Source organism: Misgurnus anguillicaudatus, chromosome 3 (genome assembly GCF_027580225.2).
Source record: "Misgurnus anguillicaudatus chromosome 3, ASM2758022v2, whole genome shotgun sequence".
NCBI classification, from domain to species: domain Eukaryota; kingdom Metazoa; phylum Chordata; class Actinopteri; order Cypriniformes; family Cobitidae; genus Misgurnus; species Misgurnus anguillicaudatus.
This window is the reverse complement of record NC_073339.2, coordinates 41,615,689-41,638,202: the sequence shown is the minus strand read 5'-3', so window position 1 is coordinate 41,638,202 and position 22,514 is coordinate 41,615,689. Positions and strand designations below refer to the sequence as shown.

The window sequence follows — 22,514 nt, the reverse complement described above, 5'->3', positions numbered from 1 at the left end:
GGGGTGAGGAAATAATCAGGAATTTTTATTTTAAGAAAATGGAGTAAACCTTTAAGGGGTGGTTTCCTGGACAGGGATTAGCTTAAATCAGGACTGGGCCTTAGTTTAATTAGGAAATATAACTAGTTTTAACAAATACACCTTCCTAAAAACATTACTTAAGTGCATTTTGAAGCAAAACAAAGGGCACTGATGTTTTTAAGATATGTCAGTGCAAGTTGTTTTCAGTTCGGACAGCTTTTACATTTATTTTAGTCTAGGACTAGTCTAATTCCTGTCCAGGAAAGCGCCCCTAAGTCTTTGTCTTCACCCAATATGACTTGTTCAATAGTTTTATGACTAAATTCATATACATACTTTGGAGGAACTTGAGCCAATTCCAGTAACCAGAGGATCTGAAATATTTGGGATCACGTTGACTTGACAACCACCAACTTTTAGAAAACCTGTTCAAATGCTTGGCAACCACTCACAACACTTTAGCTTTGTGGTGGCAGCTTCTGCAATGACTCTTATTTCAAATAATAACCTAGCTTATTCACTTTTCAATAAAACTATAATGTACCTTTGTACAAACCTAATATGCTTGTTGTGTATCTTGCTAGGATGAACAGATGAAGGAGCTCCTGCAAAAGCTGGAAAACGCAGTTGCCAGATCGATGCCTGAACAAATCACTCGTTTCCAGAACCACTGCCAAGCTCATTCTGAAGCCAGAGCTGCAAAGTAATTCACATTTAGTGATTGGAGGGATGCCTGGAAAATACCCTTTTAAAAAATGTGATCCTGGATCACAAAACCAGTCATAAATCGCACTGGTATATTTGTAGCAATACCCAACAATACATTGTATGGGTCAAAATTAATGTTTTTATGCCAAAAATCATTAGGATAATAAGTAAAGATCATATTCAATGAAGAAATTTTGTAAATTTCCTACATAAATGTATCAAAACATGTATTTATCATTGCTAAGGACATTATTTGGACAAATGTAAAGACGGTTTTCTCAATATTTAGATGTTTGCACCCTTAGATTCCAGATTTTCAAATAGTTGTATCTCTGCCAAATATTGTTCTATACTAAGAAACCATACATCAATGGAAAGCTTATTTAGATCATGTATAAATCTAGATTTTAAATGACTGGTTTTGTGGTCTTGGTTGTGTTTTAAGGCTCGAGGCTGAGAAGGAGCGAGAGCAACGGGCGGTCGATGGCTCTGATGAAGAAGAAGAGGAGAGGAGTGGAAAACGGGTGTTCGGACCTCGAAAGAGATTTAGGTGGAACGAAGAAATCAGGTTGGTTTTGCTTATATACTACTTTAATTAATCTATACTTTCTGCTAAACATTAATACCGGACAGTATTAAGAATCTGCTGAACATCTTTAGTCTATTAGTGCATCATTATGATTATCATTATCAAGTATTTTAAATGTATCTTCTATGCTTTGATCTGTCAGTACCCGCAAATCTTAGTGTCATTTTAATTTCAGGGAGTTACTCTGTGAGATTGTTACTTTGAAGATGATTATGTATGACCTGGAATCACCACCATGTTCGAGTTTGGAAGAGTATCTCAAAACGTTCCTGGAGGGGGATGTTAAACCCCTTTGGCCTAGAGGATGGATGCAGTCCAGGTATACAAACAGAAAACGAATTGCGTAATCCTTCACAATTATCTCTTTGTTTTGGATGTAAAACTTTAAAATAATTTAATAACATTCCAAATAGGATTCTGCTTATAGAAACCCGAAAAACACATGGTCACATTACTGGTGTGGTGTAAGTATGATTCTAGATCTTGACACTAGATCTTCCAGATATTCAGATATTTCTGAAAGTCCACTGTTTTGCTTAAAGGTGCAGTGTGTGTAAATTTTAGTAGAAAATCATTTGCAATATAATATAGATAACTAATGTTTTCAGTGGTGTATAAAGACCTTACACAGTGAACAAGTCGCCATCTTGCACCGCCATGTTTCTGCAGTAGCCCCAACTTCACCCCTAGATGTCGCTAAAATCTACACACAGCACCATTAAGGTTAATATTAATTTAAGTGTAAAACTAAAATCACTATTCTGTCTATTTGGCAGTGCAAGGAAGAAACCAATTGGCACAACGAAACTTAAAAAGGTACATTTTACAAACAAGCTTTATAAAAATTGTTTAGGGGGCGATTCACATAGCGCGTCTTTTGCGCGCTCAAGTTCGTCATTTCAAATGTAGGGGCGCGGAATGCGCGCTCATGATTGAAGCGACGCGAACACGCTCATTTTTCCAGGTGCGTCCGCACCGCATCGAGTTAAAAACATCTTAACTTTTCAGAATGCTGCAAGTGCACCGCAGGTCATGTGACGAGCCAACCGACGGACGCGTTTTCCACGCGGTTTTAGATGCAAAATGTGAACCGCCCCTTATAGTTTTGGGTTGGACCTATGTCGTAGCAATGCTGTAGGCTAGTGCGCACCTCTCAAAAAAAAAAGATTTTACGCAAGCCACAATTACTGTGGTGGATCTGCTAGAAACCCTCCCTCAGGCCAAAATTCGCGTTGCATTTCCTGATACGCATTTCCGCTTGCGACGATAAACAACAAAGTCAAGTAGGTCCATAGTTGAGAAGCAATATTTAAAGCAACACTCTGTAGTTTTTTTACCTTTAAATAATGTCTCTAAAATTATTTCAGTGATAGAACAACTTTTAACTGGACAAATTGTACTGTTGCTGCAACCTGAGCAGCCTCCTAGCTGCTGCAAGCACACTCGGAAAGTGGCGGTGGAGGGTAGAGCACACAGCCCCGCCCCTCCCCTGCCTGCAGAAGAGTGTCTGATACCAGGCACCGTTGCGCTTTTCAACCACATGGGGGAGCTGTAAGTCATTTTTACATGGAAACTACATAGTGTTGCTTTAACTCGAGCTCCAACAAAAGTTTCTGTTTGTTTACATGAATTACTGCCGCTGCGTCTCTAACAACGTACATTAGTGATACGCGGGTCGTCTCAGAACCTGCGGGCCCCCACCTCTTTTCATTTACATAACAAATGCCTAGTATGTCTATTTAATAGGCGCAGGGTTGTAATAGGTACAGTGGTGCGGGCTGGGGCAGGCCAAATAATTTCATAAAAGCGGGACACGCTGGTTGGAAAAAAACGTCCCGCGCATCACTAATATACATAACAAGCTGCTGCTGCTTCGGCTTTTACCTTCGACTCTGCCTACTAGAGAGCTGCATGTGTAATTGCGCTTTGACATTAACCGTGATGCAGAAGTATAAATTAAACTGACACGTTGAGGCTACGGCATAGATCCTACGTAAAAGTATAAATCGACTTCTGTTTGGGTCAAATATGGACATTTCCTAGGTTAATTTTAACCAATAGTTGGGTTTGTTCATATTTTACCCAATCATGGGTTAAAACAACCCAGCATTTTAGGTCTATTTTGCTACTGGCTGTTAGCAGTGTTGGGGAAGGTTACTTTTAAAAGTAATGCATTACAATATTAAGTTACTCCCCAAAAAAGTAACTAATTGCATTACTTTTTATGGAAAGTAATACTTGCGTTACTTTTGCGTTACTTTTTCTAACATGGCTGAGGCTTGACTTCTTTCAGGCGTGAATATTTCCAACTTTTCCCGCTCAGGCGCGCATGCATACACTGAAAAAAATGATTCATTGAATTTTATCAGTTTTTTGAGGTGGGTGGTTGCAATCAGTTTGTTTAGGCTACATTTAAACAAAAGTTTTATATTTTATTTTACGTTACTAATCTTTTTTGTTTGAATGTAGCTTAGGTGGGTTGATTGCAGCCACTTACCTTGAAGGAATTGATTGGATTCAATGAATCATTTTTTTCAGTGTAGTGCGCTTAATTCTTTGTGACTACGTTGAGTTTAATTCAATACATAATTTTTTTTAAATAGAATTTATTAAACTGAAAAGTAACTTTTAAAAAAGTAACTCGAAGATTAATGTGTACATTTATGAAGTAATGCGTTACTTTACTCGTTATTTCAGAAAAGTAATATTATAACGTAATGCACGTTACTTGTAATGCATTACCGCCCACACTGGTTAGCATAAAGGGCTATGCATATTAAGGAAAAATATGCGTTGGGCTTCTGAATTTTTACCTATTATCACAATGTTAACTGCACAGGCCAGTGCTGTCACCGAGGAAAATAAAAACGGTCTGGATATTCAGTGTCCGCCAGCTTTGAAACGCAAGCGTTTGAGTGTCCCCGTGAGCACCCAGCATGAAGTTGCAGCCACGCTGAGCACCACCGCCAAAACTCCATCAAACACACAAACCAGCTTCTCCATTCATCCAGCTAACGAGACACACAGGGAAGGGCCAGTAGGTGGTAATCACCCTGCTACTGTTAATACCAAGCTGGACGACCACCATAACGGAGTTGGATCAGTTCAGATGATGTGGAACAGGGTTGGTGTGGAATCGGATTCGAAGCGATTCCAGGCTGGAGAGAAGGCGACCCCGAAGCTGACATTGGTGGCGCCCCCTGATGGTGCTCAGGGCCACTGCCCATCAGTGATGCAGGGTGTTGCCAGACTTCTCACCACCACCTCAATGGGCGATGCACCTGTATCCATGGCAGCAGTGAGTAGAAAAGAGCCATCCCATATCTGTTTCTTTATTAGACTGATTTATGATGAGTTATGACATCATTCTTTGTGATTCTCTCTATGCTAAAGTCTCATAATTTTGTATAGAAAACAGTAAATCACCCAAAAAAATTACTAGCTGTGTTTTCACAGACAGGGTCACGTATTATTCCCTTGGGTAGCTGTTTACAATTGCCTAATCAAAAAACGCATGAATGTTTGATATGATTTCATGTTAATGTTGTTATTGGGTAAAGTGTTGTTTACTCTTAAATTCATATAAAATTTTATAATATATCCTTTGAATTTATATTTTAGGCTGCTGGTGAGGTCTCACGTGGGAATCCAGCTCTTCCCACGCCTTCACTGTCCCTACTTCCATCCACGTACCCCACCACAGCACAGCATCAACAGGGCATCTTACCGAGCTTTGCCCCCTTGCATGCTCTCCCGTTTCCTGGATTAAGCCCTGGCACCAAGCTTCCTGGACAACCTCAAGGTTGCAAAGGTGCGGTTATACCCGGTCCAGCACCTGGAAACTTCCAGCATGGTCTCACACATGGTGAGCAGATAATATACAGACAGTTGTTATCACAGAATTAACCCAGACAGTTTATTTTGCGATTACTCATTCCCCGCCAGTTGCCCGCCAGCATTTTTTATGATTTTCACAAAATGCCTTTCAGGAAAATTTTCTTCTAAAAATATACAAACATATACAATATATCAAATGAAAGAACAGAACCTCTGCTTTCAAACAAACAATAAACAAACAAAAAAAACGGGGAAAAAACTTTTCATCCTATCTATATTTTTTCCTTTGCTTATAAACTCTTAAACTCTTAAAATACAAATTTTTGCAAAAAGCTGAAATAATTGCATTTTTGTGAAGGAATTTTGTTAGAGATCAGATTCAAAATGATTATCAAAACATGCAGTTTAAAATTAGTAAGAACTGTTGGCTTCAGTTTTTTCATAAATTGGGTAAGTGCACCATCTAGTGGATAATCACGGTATTGCAGATTAACCTAAAAAAAGTATGCAAATGTTTTTTCTTAATTGACGATAACTCGTCAATGGCGTGGAAAGAGTTAACAATCGGTTAGATGTTCGTTATTCCACATTGGTTAAATTTATCGGTATTATGAGTCACTGACTCTTTTCTGTATAGGAAAATACTGGGTAAGGAGTTACACACATTTGGTATTTTTACTTACAGGCCTTACTAAAGTCATAATCATTCAGAAAGTTTAACCTTAGTTTGATGTTTAAAGCACTTTACTCCATCTCTGTACTTTAACAATGGGTCACATTCACTAATAATTGCTGGAAAGTTGTGTATTTATGTGTGTAGAACAAGTTCAAAATGTCTTCCAGATTTTATACATTTTGGCTGTGTCCCAATTCAAAGGCTGCGACCTTCTAAGGACGTATTTTAAGACCGATTGCGTCACAGCAGCGCGACTTGAGGCTGGTAAGGACACATAGATATGTACAGTATACAGGCTAGATGTCTCGTCCGCGCTGCTGGCCAATTGAGTGGAACGTCCGCATTTTGGCAGCCATCTTACCACAGGGCGCTCCCTCACTCGTAGCATTGAGTTTTAATGATGCAGGTACTTTTAAATGACCATAACTTGCTTAATTTTTTACCGATTTTCAAACGGTTTGGTTTGTTATAAACGTCAAAGATGTACCTATGACCTGCATACCTATACTAAAAATAAATTAAAAAATTCATGAAACATGTTAAAGCATCCAGAATTATAGCCACGTTAATAACGTGTCTAAAAAACCAAACCGTTTGAAAATCGGTAGAAAATTGAGCAAGTTATGGTAATTTAAAAGTACCTGCACCATTAAACTCAATGCTACGAGTGAGCGAGCGCCCTGTGGCAAGATGGCCGCCTGGTGATGCCGTTAGGGACTCGGCCGTAAGACATCTAGCCTTTATACATATCTATGGTAAGGACGTCCCAATTCAAAGGATGCTTAGAATGAAGCCTCAAAATGCGTCCTCATTTCTCCGCGATGTTAAGGATAGAACGAATGGATCCTTAACAGCCAAGGATATCTCAAGATTCATTGCGCGCCTGCAACGGCGGCTGGATATGTAAGCAATAAGGTACGAGAGGCTGTGCTGTATCGTGAATAAGTAACGGCTGAAGGGCGTTGTTAGGCACGACGCGAAGCGGAGTGCCTGCAACCCCTTCAGCCGTTACTTATTCACGATACAGCACTTGCCTCGAGTACCTTATTGCTTTTATTAAACGGTAACCACACAATATTAAAGTAAAAAAATATTAGTGCAACTTTCATGAAGTTAAATCAATAAAAGCATTCCTTCCGCTAGAAAAAATAGTCCCTGACTGCGAACAACAACATGAAAGCTCAAATAAAAACAACAAACTGTTCTCAGACTTTGTCTCATTATATGTTTATGTGTTGCTAAGGGTGTTGCTAAGGGCGCAGTGATATTAAATAGAACCGTTGGGTGAAGCGGTCATAGCAGTGTTTTATCATGAATAAAGCACACCTATTGACCAATCAGAATCAAGGATTGGAACTAACCGTTTTATAATCTAAAATAAACAATTAAAACCTTCATTAAATAAAAGTGTGTATTTATCAAAAAAAAAGTTTGTCACTGTTTTAGTATTATAAGTTATGTTTTGTGTTAATATTATTATTTTTATGATGCATATATTTCTAAGGTTGATTAATTTAACATACTGTTGAATAGTTTCATCTACATCAACGTGTCATATTTTCTAAACTAAATTAATATTTTTCTGATTTCATATTTATTTAAATAAGTCAGAAACGTTTCCGCTATGTCCTGCTGACAGGCGCGTGCAGCAGGTGACGCCAATTATGGGTCGTCCGAAGGTTAGACCGTCTCATTTCAGTTCTCTTCGTGAACTTCGGAGGCTGCCACCTTGAAAGACTGAGTGCTCATCTTTAAGGTCCCATGCTTATAAGGTCGCAGCCCTTAAATTGGGACACAGCTTGCATTTTGATCTTATTCTTTGGTCTATTGCTGGGAGTCTGGCTTGTATTTCGTAAATATCACATCTTTCTGTCCAACTTTACTCTTTCTTGCTCTGCCTTCTAATATGTGCTCATAAAAAAAGCATATGTTTATTATATAATTATCGTCATTGTTTTAAACATTCACTCAAAGAGTTTAGGCGCACGGATAACTTCACACTTGCAGTGAATGGGACCCAATGTCATTCTGGTGGTGTTTTCTTCCTGCTTTTCTTTCCTCTTTCAGGTAACTCCATGCTGTGCTCAAGCACTCTTCATCTCGTGTCTGTCCCTGTTTCCTCTTCTGCTGCTCTTCATTCTTTAACACCATGGCTGTTTGGTTTAGGTAACTTTTCAAACTTTTGGAAAACCCACAGGGACATTTAAAACTTTTTCATTGTGCACAGCTTCACATTTGTCCTGCTTTTCTGTAGTTGAACGTTTAACACTAATCTAAAGAAATTTGATAATGCAATGTTATGCATGTCAAGCCTTTATTTGTACTTGGGCAAACTTATTTATACTTAATCAATATCTGTTAGTTTACAATAGGGCCACATATTGCTAGTCTGGAAATATTTGACTAGGAACAATAGTCAAACAACTAAGGGTACCATTTATGTTTTTGTGACGACGTCAAAACAATATTATGCATGTCAAGCCAGTAGATAATGTCACACAATGTCTATGTGCATGACATCACCATTTTTACTCATTTGCACATGCTATGTATTATTTTCAAAATCTTGCGTTTTCGGCCAAAATGCATGAAAGGTTTTTGTTTTTAGTTTAAAAATCATTTAAAAATGTACCGTAAATCAGGCGCAATATTAAAGTAATGGTTATAGGAAATCATATTATTTATTGCAGAGTAAATACAAAGTGCAGAAAAAGTTTAGACGCCATAATTAGTTTCAGACAACTAATTACACTATCATAACTAACTGAGGAGTTCAGATGAAAAACCCTGTCAAAAACTGAGATAATGATTTTAACCGAATGCTGTCAACACGTATTATACATTCATCAGATACCTTTGCTTCAAATGTGTTTAATCCCCACCTCAGGCCATTCAGAAATATCACTTTGTTGGCAGAATCCGCTAAACGCACATCAATTGTTCAGTGAAGTGCTCCAAGTGAAAATGAAGTGCGCAAAACGACCGTGGATCACATTCAAACTTGTGTCCCTTGTGAGTACTTGGCCCTGAATACAACCCAAATGTGGCAGTCACGTGGATCACAGCGCCCCCTAATGTGTGGTTCAGTTTCTTTATTTTTACAATCATTCGCAATGTTTCTAGATGCATTTTTAGTGACTTTGCAACTGTTTACGGTCTATGGTGGATTTTTTTTAGAAGTGGAGGTTTTTGCCAAAAAAGTACTTGGAGGGTTTTGCAGCAAAAGACAAATTTATTAACTCTTTCCCCACCAGCGTTTAAAAAAAATTGCCAGCCAGTGCCAACATTTTTTATGATTTTCACAAAAGTTGAATGCCTTGCAGAAAATGGTCTTCCTTAGATATATAATCATACAATATATCAAATGAAAGAACAGCACATTGCAACGTCTCCGGGTGGGCGGGGATTAGTTGGAGGCAAAAAGAGGCGTGGACGCAGTGCTGACAAGCGTAAGCTAGGACGTTTTAGGAGGGATTTATTAAACATAGATGCAGAAGAAGGTTCGGAACTGTCTGAATATGTAAAGTTACTGAATCTGCGTGACAGCTATTTTTGTAAATTAACTCTGTAACAGTTCTTGTATTTTGTTCTCATTGGAAACATTTTAACCAGGTTTTGGATATTTCCTACATATGAAGTATTTTCGGCTGGTTTGGGGAATTTTGTCAAGGCTTATTGTCTAATGTAACCTATCGCTGGGCTAACTATGATTAGCAATGGGGATTATTTTAAGAGATCATTCAAAGGATGGCACACACATCTATCGCTGTATGTTTGTTTAACATTTAAGCTAGCTAGTGCACTGACGGTTGACTTATCATCACCTATAAAACAAAAACTTTTTGATTTGTACTAGATAAGACCAACACACCAGTACAGATGCATAGATTATTTTACCTGATATGAAGTGTGCACTGCAAACACGAGCATTATTTGCGATTGTCCATTCAACCACAATTGTCTTCTTTATTTCTGTGAAAGAATGTCTGCCGGGATCCGGTAAAACTTTAGTTTTGAACGAAAAGTGCCGTTACTTCTATTTTGGCAGCCAAAAACACAAGATGACATTTTAAAGTCAAAACCTCAAACTTTTAGTGCGCCTGCTATGAGTGTTTTGCCTCCAGCTAGAGCGGTGACGTCACAGTGACGTCGGCGATTAAGGGGTCTATTGTAAAGCCTGTTCAGATTTTCCGCCACGGGATGAGAGCTTAGTAATTACGAAAACGAATACTTTTTTTTGATAATTTATTTTTTATTTCAGTTAGTTTTTAAATTACTGTTGCTCGTTTTTTTTTGTTTTTGTTTTTCATTTATTATGTATTTTTTATTTTATTTTATTTTAAGTAAATGTTTTTTTAGCTGATAGTTTTAGTCTTAGTTTCAGTTTTCGTTTACGAAAATAACCTTGGTTCTTACGGTTTTCCCTAAGGGGTTGGGTAAGGGCGCCACCTGGTGGATAATAGCAGAAATACAGATTGCCCTTTCATTGGCAGGGAAACGTTTTCTCTTAATTGACGAATTAACTCGTCAATAATGGGGAAATATTTAAATACCACTGAAATGACTCAAGTGACATTTGTGAAAATAAATAAAGCATTTCAGTTACTGACCAATAACCTTTTCATTGCCAATAAAGTGAAATTAATAAAGCTAAACATGAAAAAAACCTGAAAAATGCTCATGTCAGACACACTTAGAGGGTTTTGCATCTGAATTCCTTAATTATTGTGTAATTAGTTATGAACTATATGTTGTCAACCATTTAATGTAATGTTTGTCAAGTCAACATGAAATCATAAAATTGAGTTTATACTTCAAGTAAGATCATTTGTCCAAAGAAAAAAGTTTTTCATCAAAAAGTATTAACTTGCTCCACTTCTGAACTTTTATTTGTCAGCTGTGCTCTGTGTTGACTTTAATGTGTTGCGTAACAATGTGTTAATGAATTGTTACATCAGTGATTATTTTGAGAGCTAAAACTAAAATTGAAGCATTTGTTTTGTCACACACGATGGAAGCCAAATCCACGCAGATGGGCTCAACGCTCGCCGAAAACTACATTAATAGCCATTACAGTGAGACGGAAGACAAGAGTGACCTCAAGCTAAACTCATGAGCTTGTACAGCTGGAGCGCAGATGATTGAAATGGTGTGTCAAAAATTTACATTACAATCGACAGAGCAAATAATGGCTACATCTATACCTTTTAGTTTGGACACTTTAAGAATCAAAACTCCTAAAAAAAATGAGTAAGAAGAATGCACTTATCAAGCAAATTTTGTGAATGGTGTTTTTGTTCAATTATAATTTGATTGGTCAGCCATGTGGCCTCAGTACAGGCCTTTGCACTTATTGAAATGCACTCACTTAAAAACTTTTGTGGCGGATACTTGACTGAATCTTCTCTATTCCTATTTATGATGTTTTTCAAACTTTCTCTCTCTCGACCAGTTAACAACCATCATCCTAACCTATTTATGAAATGAATCTGGAACAATAGTAATTACAGATGACGTGGGCCATCACCCTACAGTATTAACTACCTGTATTTGTGTCACCGTGTACTATGTAAATGAGCTGTGAATGCATTATAAGTGTTAATGAATTGCAGAGACGGCTTTAGTTTATTTTTACTCGACTGTGGATGGTAATAATGCCTCTGTGATCATCTCAGGGCTGTTTAAGTAATATGGCTGGGTTCTTATAAAGAAATGCTGCAAAATATGTATGAGAACATGCACTCGCTTTTGTTTTTGGACGTACTCTAATCTAAAATGTGACTTTTGAAAATAATTCTTTGAAATTATATATGGAAAAATAAAGTTTCCTAAAATATAAATTTGTGTGAAACTACTGATATTACAAATATTTAAAAATAATCAGTTTTTCATTGTACTCAGTTTATTTTTATTTGAAAGCTAAAGGAAAACACCACAGTTTTTCAATAATTTACTATGTTCTTACCTCAACTTAGACGAATTAACACATATCTATCTTTTTTCAATGCGTGCACTTCATCTTTGCACAGCGCATCGTGAATGTGTTAGCATTTAGCCTAGCCCCATTCATTCCTTAGGATCCAAACATGGAGGAATTTAGAAGCCACCAAACACTTCCATGTTTTCCCTATTTAAAGACTGTTACATGAGTAGTTACACGAGTAAGTATGGTAGCACAAAATAAAACGTGACGATTAAACGTGATGTTACTACGCTAGAGGTCGAAGTGCTGCAAACTAAGTGCTCTTCTGCCATAAAAAATTGTTCTTATTTTTTATCCGCTTAAAAAAAATGGATTTGTCCCACCAAACTTACTCGTGTAACTACTCATGTAGTGCTGTGTTCAGACCAGCCGTGGTAGAGTGGTCAAGCGTTCAGTGATTTTGATGTTAAGTCAATGTAAAGACGCATTTGTTGCGCGTCTGGAGGTCTTGCTGCACTAATGAGGCGTCTAGCGCGGTGCGGTAGACGCGATTCAGCCTCATTCGCGTGTCTAGCCCGTATTGAGCATTGCCACAGGAAACGCGCGAGTTCAAACATTTGAACTTTGGCGAAAAAACCCACCGCGTTAACCTATCAGGAGCTTGCTCTAGTAGTGCCGTGATTACAGGAAGCAAGCGGAGTCGCAGAAACCCCTCCCATGATGCGAATTTGTGCCTGAATGTCTCGATGACTAGAATTTCACGCACGAATGAAGCGAGTAAACTCAAAATGTTCAAGCGCTAGAAGCGGTAGACGCGAATTTGACACCTCAAACGCGGCTGGTGTGAACGCACAGTCTTTAAATAGGGAAAAGTGTTTGGTGGCGTCTAAATTTATCCCTGTTTGGATCCTAAGGAATGAATGGGGCTAGGCTAAATGCTAACACATTCATGACGCAATGTACAAAGATTAAGTGCATGCATTGAAAAAAGATAGTTATGTATTAATTTGTCTAAGTTGAGGTAAGAACGTCGTGAAATATTGAAAAACTGTGGTGTTTTCCTTTTAAAATTGCATATATCAATCATTTAAATTTGAAAAGTTCACAGAGTGGTCCACACCTTACCAATAAGATCATTACCCAAGTGAAAAAATGCACTAAAATACACTTTAAGTACACACAAATGTACAATTTTCAAACAATAATTTAGTCGCTAGATGTTCTTAAGTTTATCTTAAGAAATACTAGGTGTAGTACTTCTGGCTAGAAGAGATACAGCAATGGCAGAAATCTCGCTGGAAGAGCACTGTTTTTAATCCTAATCTTTACATCAGGAGCATCCATTTAGGTTTTGGCGGTATTTAAAAGTTAAAAGAGATGGCAGATTTCCTGCAAGTGGGCGTGGTTTAAGTGCAGACAGTGGACACGCCCCCAGCGTTTGATAGCAGAGAATCTGTTTTTTCAAGATTTTGATCATTTATTTTATTTACTTGGTGTGTTTTTATCATTTAAATTTGTCTGGGTGGTTAATATCACATTTGTCTGCGGTGTGACAAACTGAGAACACATTTAATATCAGACTTTACACTAACTTTAACCTACCTGTTCCTATAGCTCATCTGGTAGAGAATACATTACCAACACAAATGTGATTGGTTTTGTGAAAACACACACTGATAAAAATGTATACCTTCAATGCATATAAGTCACATTGAATAAAAGCATCCGCCAAATGCATAAATGTGAATACAGTGATAATTATATTTGATCTAAAACTTAAGCTTAAATCATTTCTTTGGTGGTACAAAAGTCTAATCCAACAATGTTTTTCATAACTTTAACATGTGTGTGTGATGTTAAGCTTATCCACGGTACAATTGTAGGGTTGCATTAACCCATGGACTGATGTTACTATTACTGCATGTCGATAAAAATAACTACATGTTATAGAAATAGAAGTATGTTATTCAGAGGCTAATAACTATATTTCTCAAAGTAAGTCTATTGTTCTCATGTACCCTGAGACTTGTGCTTGATTTCTGTCTGTCTTGCTATTGGCTCAAAAGTTGTCGTTATCAAAGTACACACTGATATCGCCTACAACAAAGGTTAATGCATACACACACACACACCTTTTAACGTTCACACATTCTCAGACTCAAAGGTTAGTGTGTCTCAGGGTGTAAAGACGCCATGAAGGCATACAGTGTGCTGTGTTTAAGCTTGTGTGTGTTTTTAATTGGAGCTCTGGAAGAAGGAGATTCAACAGAAATCCAAGAGGATGACAACGTTCTGATACTGACGAAAAACAACTTCAGACGAGCACTTAAACAGCACGAGCAGCTATTGGTGCACTTTTGTGAGTATATACTTGGGTGTGTCTTTTATGAAGTTCCTGTCATAAATGCAGCAAATGTAAACGCAAGAGACTTGAAAGAAGTCATTGTAATGCCGAACTGATGTGTGATGCTACAAATCTCTTTATTAGATTGAGACTATAATTTAACGCTGGTTTTATTCTGCAATGAATTTGAGAGCCTGGTGGTAGATTTAAAGGGGTCATCATATGAGATTTTTTTAAAGATGTAAAATAAGTCTCTGGTGTCCCCAGAGTGCGTATGTGAAGTTTTAGCTCAAAATACCTCACAAATAATTTATTATATGCCATTTTGTAGGTGCGAGCAAAAATGTGTAATTTTTGGGTGTGTCCTTTAAAATGCAAATGAGCTGATGAAATGCAAACACTGATGGAAATTGAAACTTTCAATTTGATTTTTTTTCTCTTTGCCGTGGTTGGATAGTGCAGATTAAGGGGTGGTATTATTGTAATTAGACACGCTACCTACGTCAAAAAAAAAAAAAACATCTGAATGACCTAATTTTCACATGCTTGCAGAGAATGGATAGAAGCACTGGGGACCCAATTATAGCACTTAAACATGAAAAAAGTCAGATTTATATGCTATGGCCCCTTTAAATTAGCCCACCACAAATAATTGCAACAGTTAAAGGAACAGTATGTAGGATTGTGGTCAAAACTGGTATTGCAATCACAAAACTTGTGGCTAAAACTGGTACTGCAATCACACAACTGGTGGCCAATACACAAAATGACAACATAAACATCAGTTGAGGGCTGCAACTTCACTTTTTAAATGACAATATCCTGGCCAGACCACTGTGGTCAGTGATATAAGTATTTGAAATGAACATGATTTCTTAATGTTTAGGGCCATTTTATGATTAATTGATATAAATTTCTTACATACTGTTCCTTTAAGGTGGGACGAGCAAGGTAATTGTAAAGTTCCTGGTTTGATCCCCTTAATTTAAATGATCCATGTGCTGTCACAATTGCGCCCTTTAAGGCACCCAACATCAGGTTGCTCTCCATAATTAGTTGCTTTCGATAAAAGTGTCGGCTAAATGACTATTTACTAATGAAGACACATAAACACACAGCATGATGTTTCTCTAAGAATCAAGCATTGAAAAAGTAAAGCATGTGGTATGTTAAAGTCAGTGTAGACAAAACTACTCTTTCTTGTACCTGTTGTAGATGCTCCTGTCTCTCGTGAGTCTCTTGGCTCGATTCTGGAGTTCAGAAAGGCAGCCGGTGTGCTGAAGGACACGCAATCTGCTGTGAGGCTGGGAGGAATAGATGTCAATAAGGAAAAACAGCTCGCTGCATTGTTTAATATCACATCAGTGCCATCGCTGCGACTGTACCTGTCTGGAGATAAGAACAACCCGGTGTACTGTCCTGGTAATGTCCAAGCATTTCACTCATGTTGCTTATAGGCTTCCTAGTATTTCAAATAGTTTCTGCAAAAGGTCTCGAGTTCGATTTCCAAGAATGCATGCATTGGAAAAGCATGAATGCACTGTGATAAAAATTTTAAACGAAAATAATAAGATTCACTTAAAGGGGCCATGGCACAAGACTTTTTTAAGATAAAGTCAAATAAATATATGGTGTCCCCAGAGCACATATATGAAGTTTTAGGTCAAAATACCATATATATAATTTATTATAACATGTTAAAATTGACACTTTGAGGCTGTTTACACTTGGTATTAACATGTGTTTTCGTCGATCGGATCACAACTGGACGACGTTAATGCCAGGTGTAAACGGTGTTCAAAACGTTTTGAGCTCGTCCACTTTCGACCACTTTCAACCACATCCAGAGGTGGTCGAAACCACTATCGATCAGATCGCTTTGGAGTTGCGGAACGCACATGTGGTTGAATGTGTTCGAACAGCCACACGCGACCGCCTTCTCTCCGCCCATTTATCTAATCTGAGGTATTAAACACAAGTTTTACGTCTTTTTTTGACTTCAGGCGTGAACATACGGTGAACAGCGCTATTTTTAGCCTTTTATTGATAAAACTAAGCGGCTGATCTACGTAGTTTCGTTTTGAAAGCGTGTGAAAGTTGCGCGATCCTATTTCATCAACTGCGCTGAAATTTCAAAGAAAGCTCTTACATAGACACGTACAAAACACTGTGCAGCATGTTTACTTGCTAAACAAGCAGTGGACTCCGACATAATATTAGTTTGCGTCCATATAAACTCATAATTACTCCCGCTCGGGTTTGAATGACAGCAAAAGACTTGCCCACCATCTGACAGACCACCCTCTCATAGCATTCAGCACAGAAGCGGTCAAAAGTGGACAAAAGAGACGGATTTAAATACCAGTTGTAAATGTAATGTGTCTCTCTCGTCCACTTGTGATCCGATCGATGAAAACAGATCTTAATACAAGTGTAAACAGCCCCTTAGTAGGTGTGTGCAAAAATGTGCCATTGTGGGGTGTGTCCTTTAACATGCAAATGAGCAGATGAAGTGCAAACACTTTTTTCTCTGCACTAAATGGCAGTGCTGTGGTTGGATAGTGCAGATCAAGGGGTGGTATTATTATAATAAGAGCTCCTTATGACATCATAAGGAGAGCCAAATTTAAACTACCTATTTTTTTCATGTGCTTGCAGAGAATGGTTTACCAAAACTAAGTTACTGGGTTGTTCTTTTTCACATTTTCTAGGTTGATAGAAGCACTGGGAACCCAATCATAGCACTTAAACATGGAAAAAGTCAGATATTCATGCCATAGCCCCTTTAAACTAATTAAATTATGAGATTAGGAGCATCTGGGGCGGCAGTGGTTGAGTGGTTCATGTAGGTTGTCTACAAATCGGAAGGTTGGTTGTTCAATCCCCAGCTCCACCTGACCAAGTATCGAGGTGTTCTTGAGCAAGACACCTAACCCCAGCTGCTCCCAATGAGCTGGATGGCGCCTTGCATGGCTGACAACACCGTTGGTGTATGAATGTGTATGTAAAGCGCTTTGGATGGCCATTGGTCTATGAAAGCGCTATATAAATGCAGTCCATTTACCATCAAAGTTGATTTGATTTCACTTTAATTTCAATCTTTGAAATGACCTTACCTCAGTCAATATTAAGAGACATCAAGGTTATATTTATACGTGTTCTTTACATTTATATAGGATGATTTTATGTAGAAAACAGTAAATAACAATACAAGTTATTATGGTTATAAGATGTCATAATGTTTGTTGTGTGGCTCCGCCCTCAGATCTAAAGAGCTCCTCCTCCATCCTGACATGGCTTAAAAGAAGAGATGGGCCGAGTGCTGACATCATAAGTGATCTCACCCATCTGGAAAAGTTTATGGGTGAAGATGAACTTGTGGTTCTGGGATTATTCAAGGTGACATGTATTTGGTTTTTTTTTTTGGAAATCAGCTTATTTGTATGCCAAATTTGTATGTTTATTTGTATTTCCATGTCTAGTCCTGAATACTAGCCCTAATATTCTTTATTACATTTTATGTAAGGGATAATGTATAGGCAGCTGGTTGTTATCGTAGAAATAAGCACCCCGACAGTGTGATCAGGACCAGGATCTTGTATCACAATAAAGGGGCTTATTTCGCGATAACAACCGGCTGCCTGTACATTATCCTGCTTATTACATGGCCATTTACCTCATAAGTAAGGTAAAGAACATTAAATATTAATTTGAACTATTTTTAACGAATGTTTCGGTTTAAAGATAAGAGAAGACGTTCAAATGTCACAAACACACTATTTAGTTGAATCATTTGTAAATGTAATGTCATATGTTATTAAAATACATATTCACTGTAAAAAAAATTCTGTAGAAATTGCAGCTGGGTTGCCGGTAACTTACTGTAGATTTAAATTTATGTTTTTTATTGGCAACATTTTGTTCAAAGTTAAATGAACATTAAACATTTACAAGTCTTTGTCTTTACAAAGTAAAACAAAAAAACAGCAAAACATTATGGGAAACAAAATCTGAAGCAAAAAACATAAAAAGGTTGATGATGATTTCTGGTTCCCAGAATGCTTTGCATGAGGCTGTTATTGTATAGTTTTATTCTGTAAAGATGGGGACTTGTTGATGTTTAGGATTTATTTGGCTTTGAACAGACTCTTGCCAGTAACTAACATAAATTTAAATCTACAGTAAGTTACCGGCAACCCAGCTGCAATTACATAGAAATTTCTACGGAATTTTTTTAGTGTTTATATTTTATTTTAAACTGTACTTATCAAAATGATTTGCAGCATCCGGGTTACCGTGTGTTATTAGTTTTGAGTGGTTGTTATCTGGATATAACAAACCTGCAAATGTCACGACTGGCCAATCAGAATCAAGCATTCCATTGAGCCGTGTAATAATATGTGATATACAATTGACAATCTCACACACATCATTGTTTTACAAAATCTCTTTCATAGTTGAGTAATTTAAGAATGCTTTGTGAATTGGTTCAACACAATTTTTGGCACTTTAAGAACCAGTTCAAAAAGTACCGGTTTGTGAATCAGGTGTTTAAAAGAATTGATGTGCATTACAGGATCTTAAAGGTGATGTTGTGAAAGTGTTTTATGAAGTAGCGCTTCACATTGCTGACCTGCCGTTCGGAGTAACAGGAAATCATGAGATCTCCAGCAAGTTTGACATTAGCACGGACACCGTTCTCCTCATCAGGAAGGTGAGAAACTGTCGACATGTGGAAAACTGAGAGGTTGCCTTTCTCTCCATTACCTGTCCTTTCCCAGGAATCTTAACAAGACATAAAGTGTCAAAAGTGCATACTGGATATACTGCTACTGAATATTTCATTTATGTAAATAAATCGATTTCTCTTTAGAATAAACCTGACAAACAGCTTAAGATGGAAAACGGCACAACGAAGGAAGTTGTTGTTGAGTTTATCAGACACCATGAGATGGAACTTGTGACCGAGTACAATGGAATGGTAAGTGTACATATATGCACTTTTTTTATATACCGGTACAATTATACACACAAATGACATCATACACAAACTTCCTTCTGTTTCTCTCCAGACAGCATCTAAGATCCTGAACTCTGTGGTGCTGAATCACTTGCTTTTATTCATTAATAAGGTCGAGGAAGGGTTTGGGGAGATATATCGTGCGTTTGAGAACACGGCAGAAAAATTCAAAGGAAAGGTTAGTGACAAATATGTAAGGATTGGAAGAATTAAATTATACAGTAATGTGCAAAAGTCTAAGGCCAACATGCCACCATCAGATTTGTTATTTTTGAAATCGTACAAAGATCATATATGATTATTTCTCTTTCTTTTTATTAAAATACAACCAGAAAATAAATGGAAATTTGTATGCATTATAACAACAACAAAACTGGTGGTGGCCTAAGACTTTTGCACAACATTGTTTATACACACTTTAAAAGAACTTTGTTATTAGGTTCTGTTTGTGATGGTCGATGTAAACGAGACACGAAATGGGCGCATAATGGAGTATTTTCGCGTGAAGGTGGAAGAGGCGCCTCTGGTCCGTATGGTTAATTTATCAGACAACGTTCAATATCACCTGCCCTCTGATCAGTTTGATGAACCTAATCTTACAAAGTTCTGTCTGAGTTACCTGGAGGGAAAAGCTAAGGTTAGTCTACATAGTCTATTTGTGTGTTGCTTTACTTCTAACAGAGCACAATATGATTTATAGTAATATATGAATACAAATAATTATATTATAACATATGTGACCCAGTCTTAAGTTATTCATTTACAATTTAAAATCACCCTACATAATGTAAAGAACATTCTGTAAAATATAAGAGTAATATCTTTAATATTGACTGAGTAAGGTCATGTCAATTATTGAAATCAATGACTGAAATCAAACGTTGATGTCTTTTATGAGACTTTAGCCTGAAATCACAGACTGGGTCACATAGACCTATATGTCTTTAAGTCTTAGGTTTAATAATTCTGCTAATTGTAATTATTTTGTGTATATATTATCTGCATGTGTAGCCAAAGCTGCAAAGTGAACCAATTCCTGAAAACTGGGACAAACAGCCAGTGAAAGAACTGGTTGGGATGAACTTTGAAAAAGTGGCCTTCAACCATGACAAAAGTGTCATTATTTTGTTCTGTAGGTACTTCAAAAGAATCGTTTTTAAGTATATCACATATCTCCACTCAGTCTAAATCATAATATGTCTGCATTTTTGCTTACTATATTAGCATAATACAATATGCACACTTTTATTAAAAGCAATATAAATGTTTGACAGATGCACCCTGGGATCCAGAGAGTCGTGCTGCGTTTCCATTGTGGGAGGAGCTTGCAAAACACTTCAGTGACGACGAAGATATTGTTGTCGCTAAGATTGACATCACTGCCAATGATGTAAACATTCATCTAAGAGAAAAATATCCATTGATACATTTTTTTCCTGCAGTTTATTCAGAGAGGGTAAGAAACTGATATCATATCTCAACTGAAGTGTTTACATAGCTTTATGTAATGTTACGTGTTATATTTTCTATTGTCATAATAAATTTATACGAATTCTAATGGTTTCCATTATAAATATCATTATGAACCATTAGCTATTTACCATTAAAACTATTACAGTTGCTCGAACTGAGGGGGGCTGGGGTGGTCCTGGACCTCCTACAGAATAAGCATTGAGGTATATATAGTATATTTCGAAATTGGGACAAATAAGGGACATTATCACTTTGTGGCAGCGCAGCACGAGAATTTTAAATTCATGTAGTTTTTTAATTTTAATAAAAACCAGGGGACCCCCTATAAAGCACAAAAATTTAAATTAGGGGGGTCCCCTAGTTTTTATTAAAATTAAAAAACTACATAAATTTAAAATTCTCGTGCTGTGCTGCCACAAAGTGATAATGTCCCTTATTTGTCCCAATTTAGAAATATACTAATCCAAAAGATTTCTGCAATGAAATAAATGTAAACTCTCAAGGGCTTGGCTTGGGGAGGAGGGGGCTTAGCTAAGAGACCCCCAAATCTTTGACATAATTCGAATGCTGTGTGCAAGGTAAAAATAAGGTATACTTGAATGTACTAAAAATATACTTAAATACAAGCAAGTACATTTTTAACACATTATTATTTTTGTGCTAAATAAGTTTACTGTGTGTTAAGTTATACACTACACGTATACAAATTTAAAGTGTAGTTCTACTTCAGTAGTACCTTAGTGCACTTGAAAAGTATACCAAATACCATTAATACGGATTTTAGTGTATTAAAATAAATTGTGTCTCAAAATTGCACGGTTGAGTTACACTTGGATGTTTTTAAAGGGGACAGAGAATGAAAAAACATTTTTACCTTGTCTGTGTTGAATAATGGTAGTCTACCCGCATTCACGAATATACAAAAAGTGCTAGACATGTAAACATCTCAGTCTTATAGAAATTCCTCTTTTAGAAATGTCAGCCAGAAAACGTCCCAATCTGAAAAATTGATGCTTATGACATCACAGGCATCTAACTGCCCCTCCACTTTAAAATAATTGGCTACATTTTTTGAGTGGCAGTAAAGTCAGCCAGTCAGTAATGAGATTGCAAGTTTAGCCAGTAGGGGGAGCCAAATAGGTGCAAAACCACTTGTTTAAAATCCCCCACTAATAGAGCTACCTGAGAGAGGTTTTTAGGAAGCTTCTAAGGCATTATAGACCCAAACAAAAACAAAATTTGTCTACATGTCACATCACAGAACAAGGATAAATACCCCGTTCAATCATTCTATGTCACCTTTAAGTTTATCTTACTAAATATTTTTTACTAAAAAGTCATTTGTTGATTAATAAGTACAACATTTGTGAAAACGGTACATTTACTTAGTGTACTTAAATGGTGTTTTAATGCAGTTTTTCACCTGGGATAGTTCCTTTATATTATAAAGGACGTTTCCATTAAAATCAATACAATTAACATCTTAACTATTAAATCCATTATAATTTCAATGATGCTTTTAATTTGTTTTTAGTGTTTTTGTGAGAAATACTGTGCTTTTAAGTGCACTATTTCTGCATTCATGTTTCATAATAATTGTATTATAAATATTTGCAAGGTGGTGTCTTATTCTGGCAAATGGAAGTTGAAGGCTATAGTTAAATTTATGGAAAAGGAAATTAAAAAGGCCAAAAAGGACAGAGTTAAGGTAATGTCACCCTCTCTCACATCATTGCATTCTTATGCACACATTAATATTTTACAGTGTATTTTATGTTTGTATATTTTCCACAGGAGGAGGAATGGAGAAAGCAACATCTGAATCATCAGAATGCTGCAGAGAAAGATGAACTCTAAATCATCCACGATTTTTTTTCCAATAATTTGTTAATGTTTGAAATAAAACTTGAAACTTGATATAAA

At 37.0% G+C, this 22,514-nt stretch overlaps 2 protein-coding genes across 5 annotated transcripts in view; both read left to right on the top strand.

Annotated features, from left to right (window-relative positions):
- ubn1 (ubinuclein 1) overlaps nt 1–14,113 on the top strand; it is a 20,996-nt gene extending 6,883 nt beyond the window's left edge. Inside the window, exons 9-18 of one of the 2 annotated variants that reach the window (XR_008644678.2) lie at nt 606–724; nt 1,175–1,297; nt 1,494–1,637; nt 1,732–1,782; nt 2,095–2,134; nt 4,158–4,616; nt 4,940–5,183; nt 7,899–7,997; nt 10,843–10,980; nt 14,000–14,113. Coding sequence is in view for 1 of the 2 variants with exons in the window: in XM_055206040.2 (XP_055062015.2) it covers nt 606–724; nt 1,175–1,297; nt 1,494–1,637; nt 1,732–1,782; nt 2,095–2,134; nt 4,158–4,616; nt 4,940–5,183; nt 7,899–7,997; nt 10,843–10,895 (1,332 nt within the window). In the remaining variant the exon portion in view is untranslated. Of the gene's footprint in view, nt 1–605; nt 725–1,174; nt 1,298–1,493; nt 1,638–1,731; nt 1,783–2,094; nt 2,135–4,157; nt 4,617–4,939; nt 5,184–7,898; nt 7,998–10,842; nt 11,672–13,999 lie in introns of those variants that run through there. The other variant, XM_055206040.2, reaches the window with a different exon arrangement.
- LOC129444991 (protein disulfide-isomerase) lies at nt 13,877–22,514 on the top strand. 3 transcript variants are annotated; one of them, XM_055206045.2, is made up of 11 exons: nt 13,877–14,113; nt 15,314–15,520; nt 17,364–17,497; nt 18,675–18,812; nt 18,972–19,079; nt 19,231–19,296; nt 19,558–19,755; nt 20,130–20,250; nt 20,393–20,574; nt 22,210–22,299; nt 22,386–22,514. In XM_055206045.2, the coding sequence occupies exons 1-11, from the start codon at nt 13,948–13,950 to the stop codon at nt 22,446–22,448; spliced, it is 1,473 nt and encodes a 490-aa protein (XP_055062020.2). In that variant the 5' UTR covers nt 13,877–13,947; the 3' UTR covers nt 22,449–22,514. The 3 variants fall into 3 exon arrangements, with proteins under 3 accessions (XP_055062020.2, XP_055062019.2, XP_055062021.2); XM_055206044.2 differs by having other exon boundaries at nt 19,171–19,296; XM_055206046.2 differs by lacking the exons at nt 22,210–22,299; nt 22,386–22,514 and having other exon boundaries at nt 19,171–19,296; nt 20,130–20,254; nt 20,393–20,564.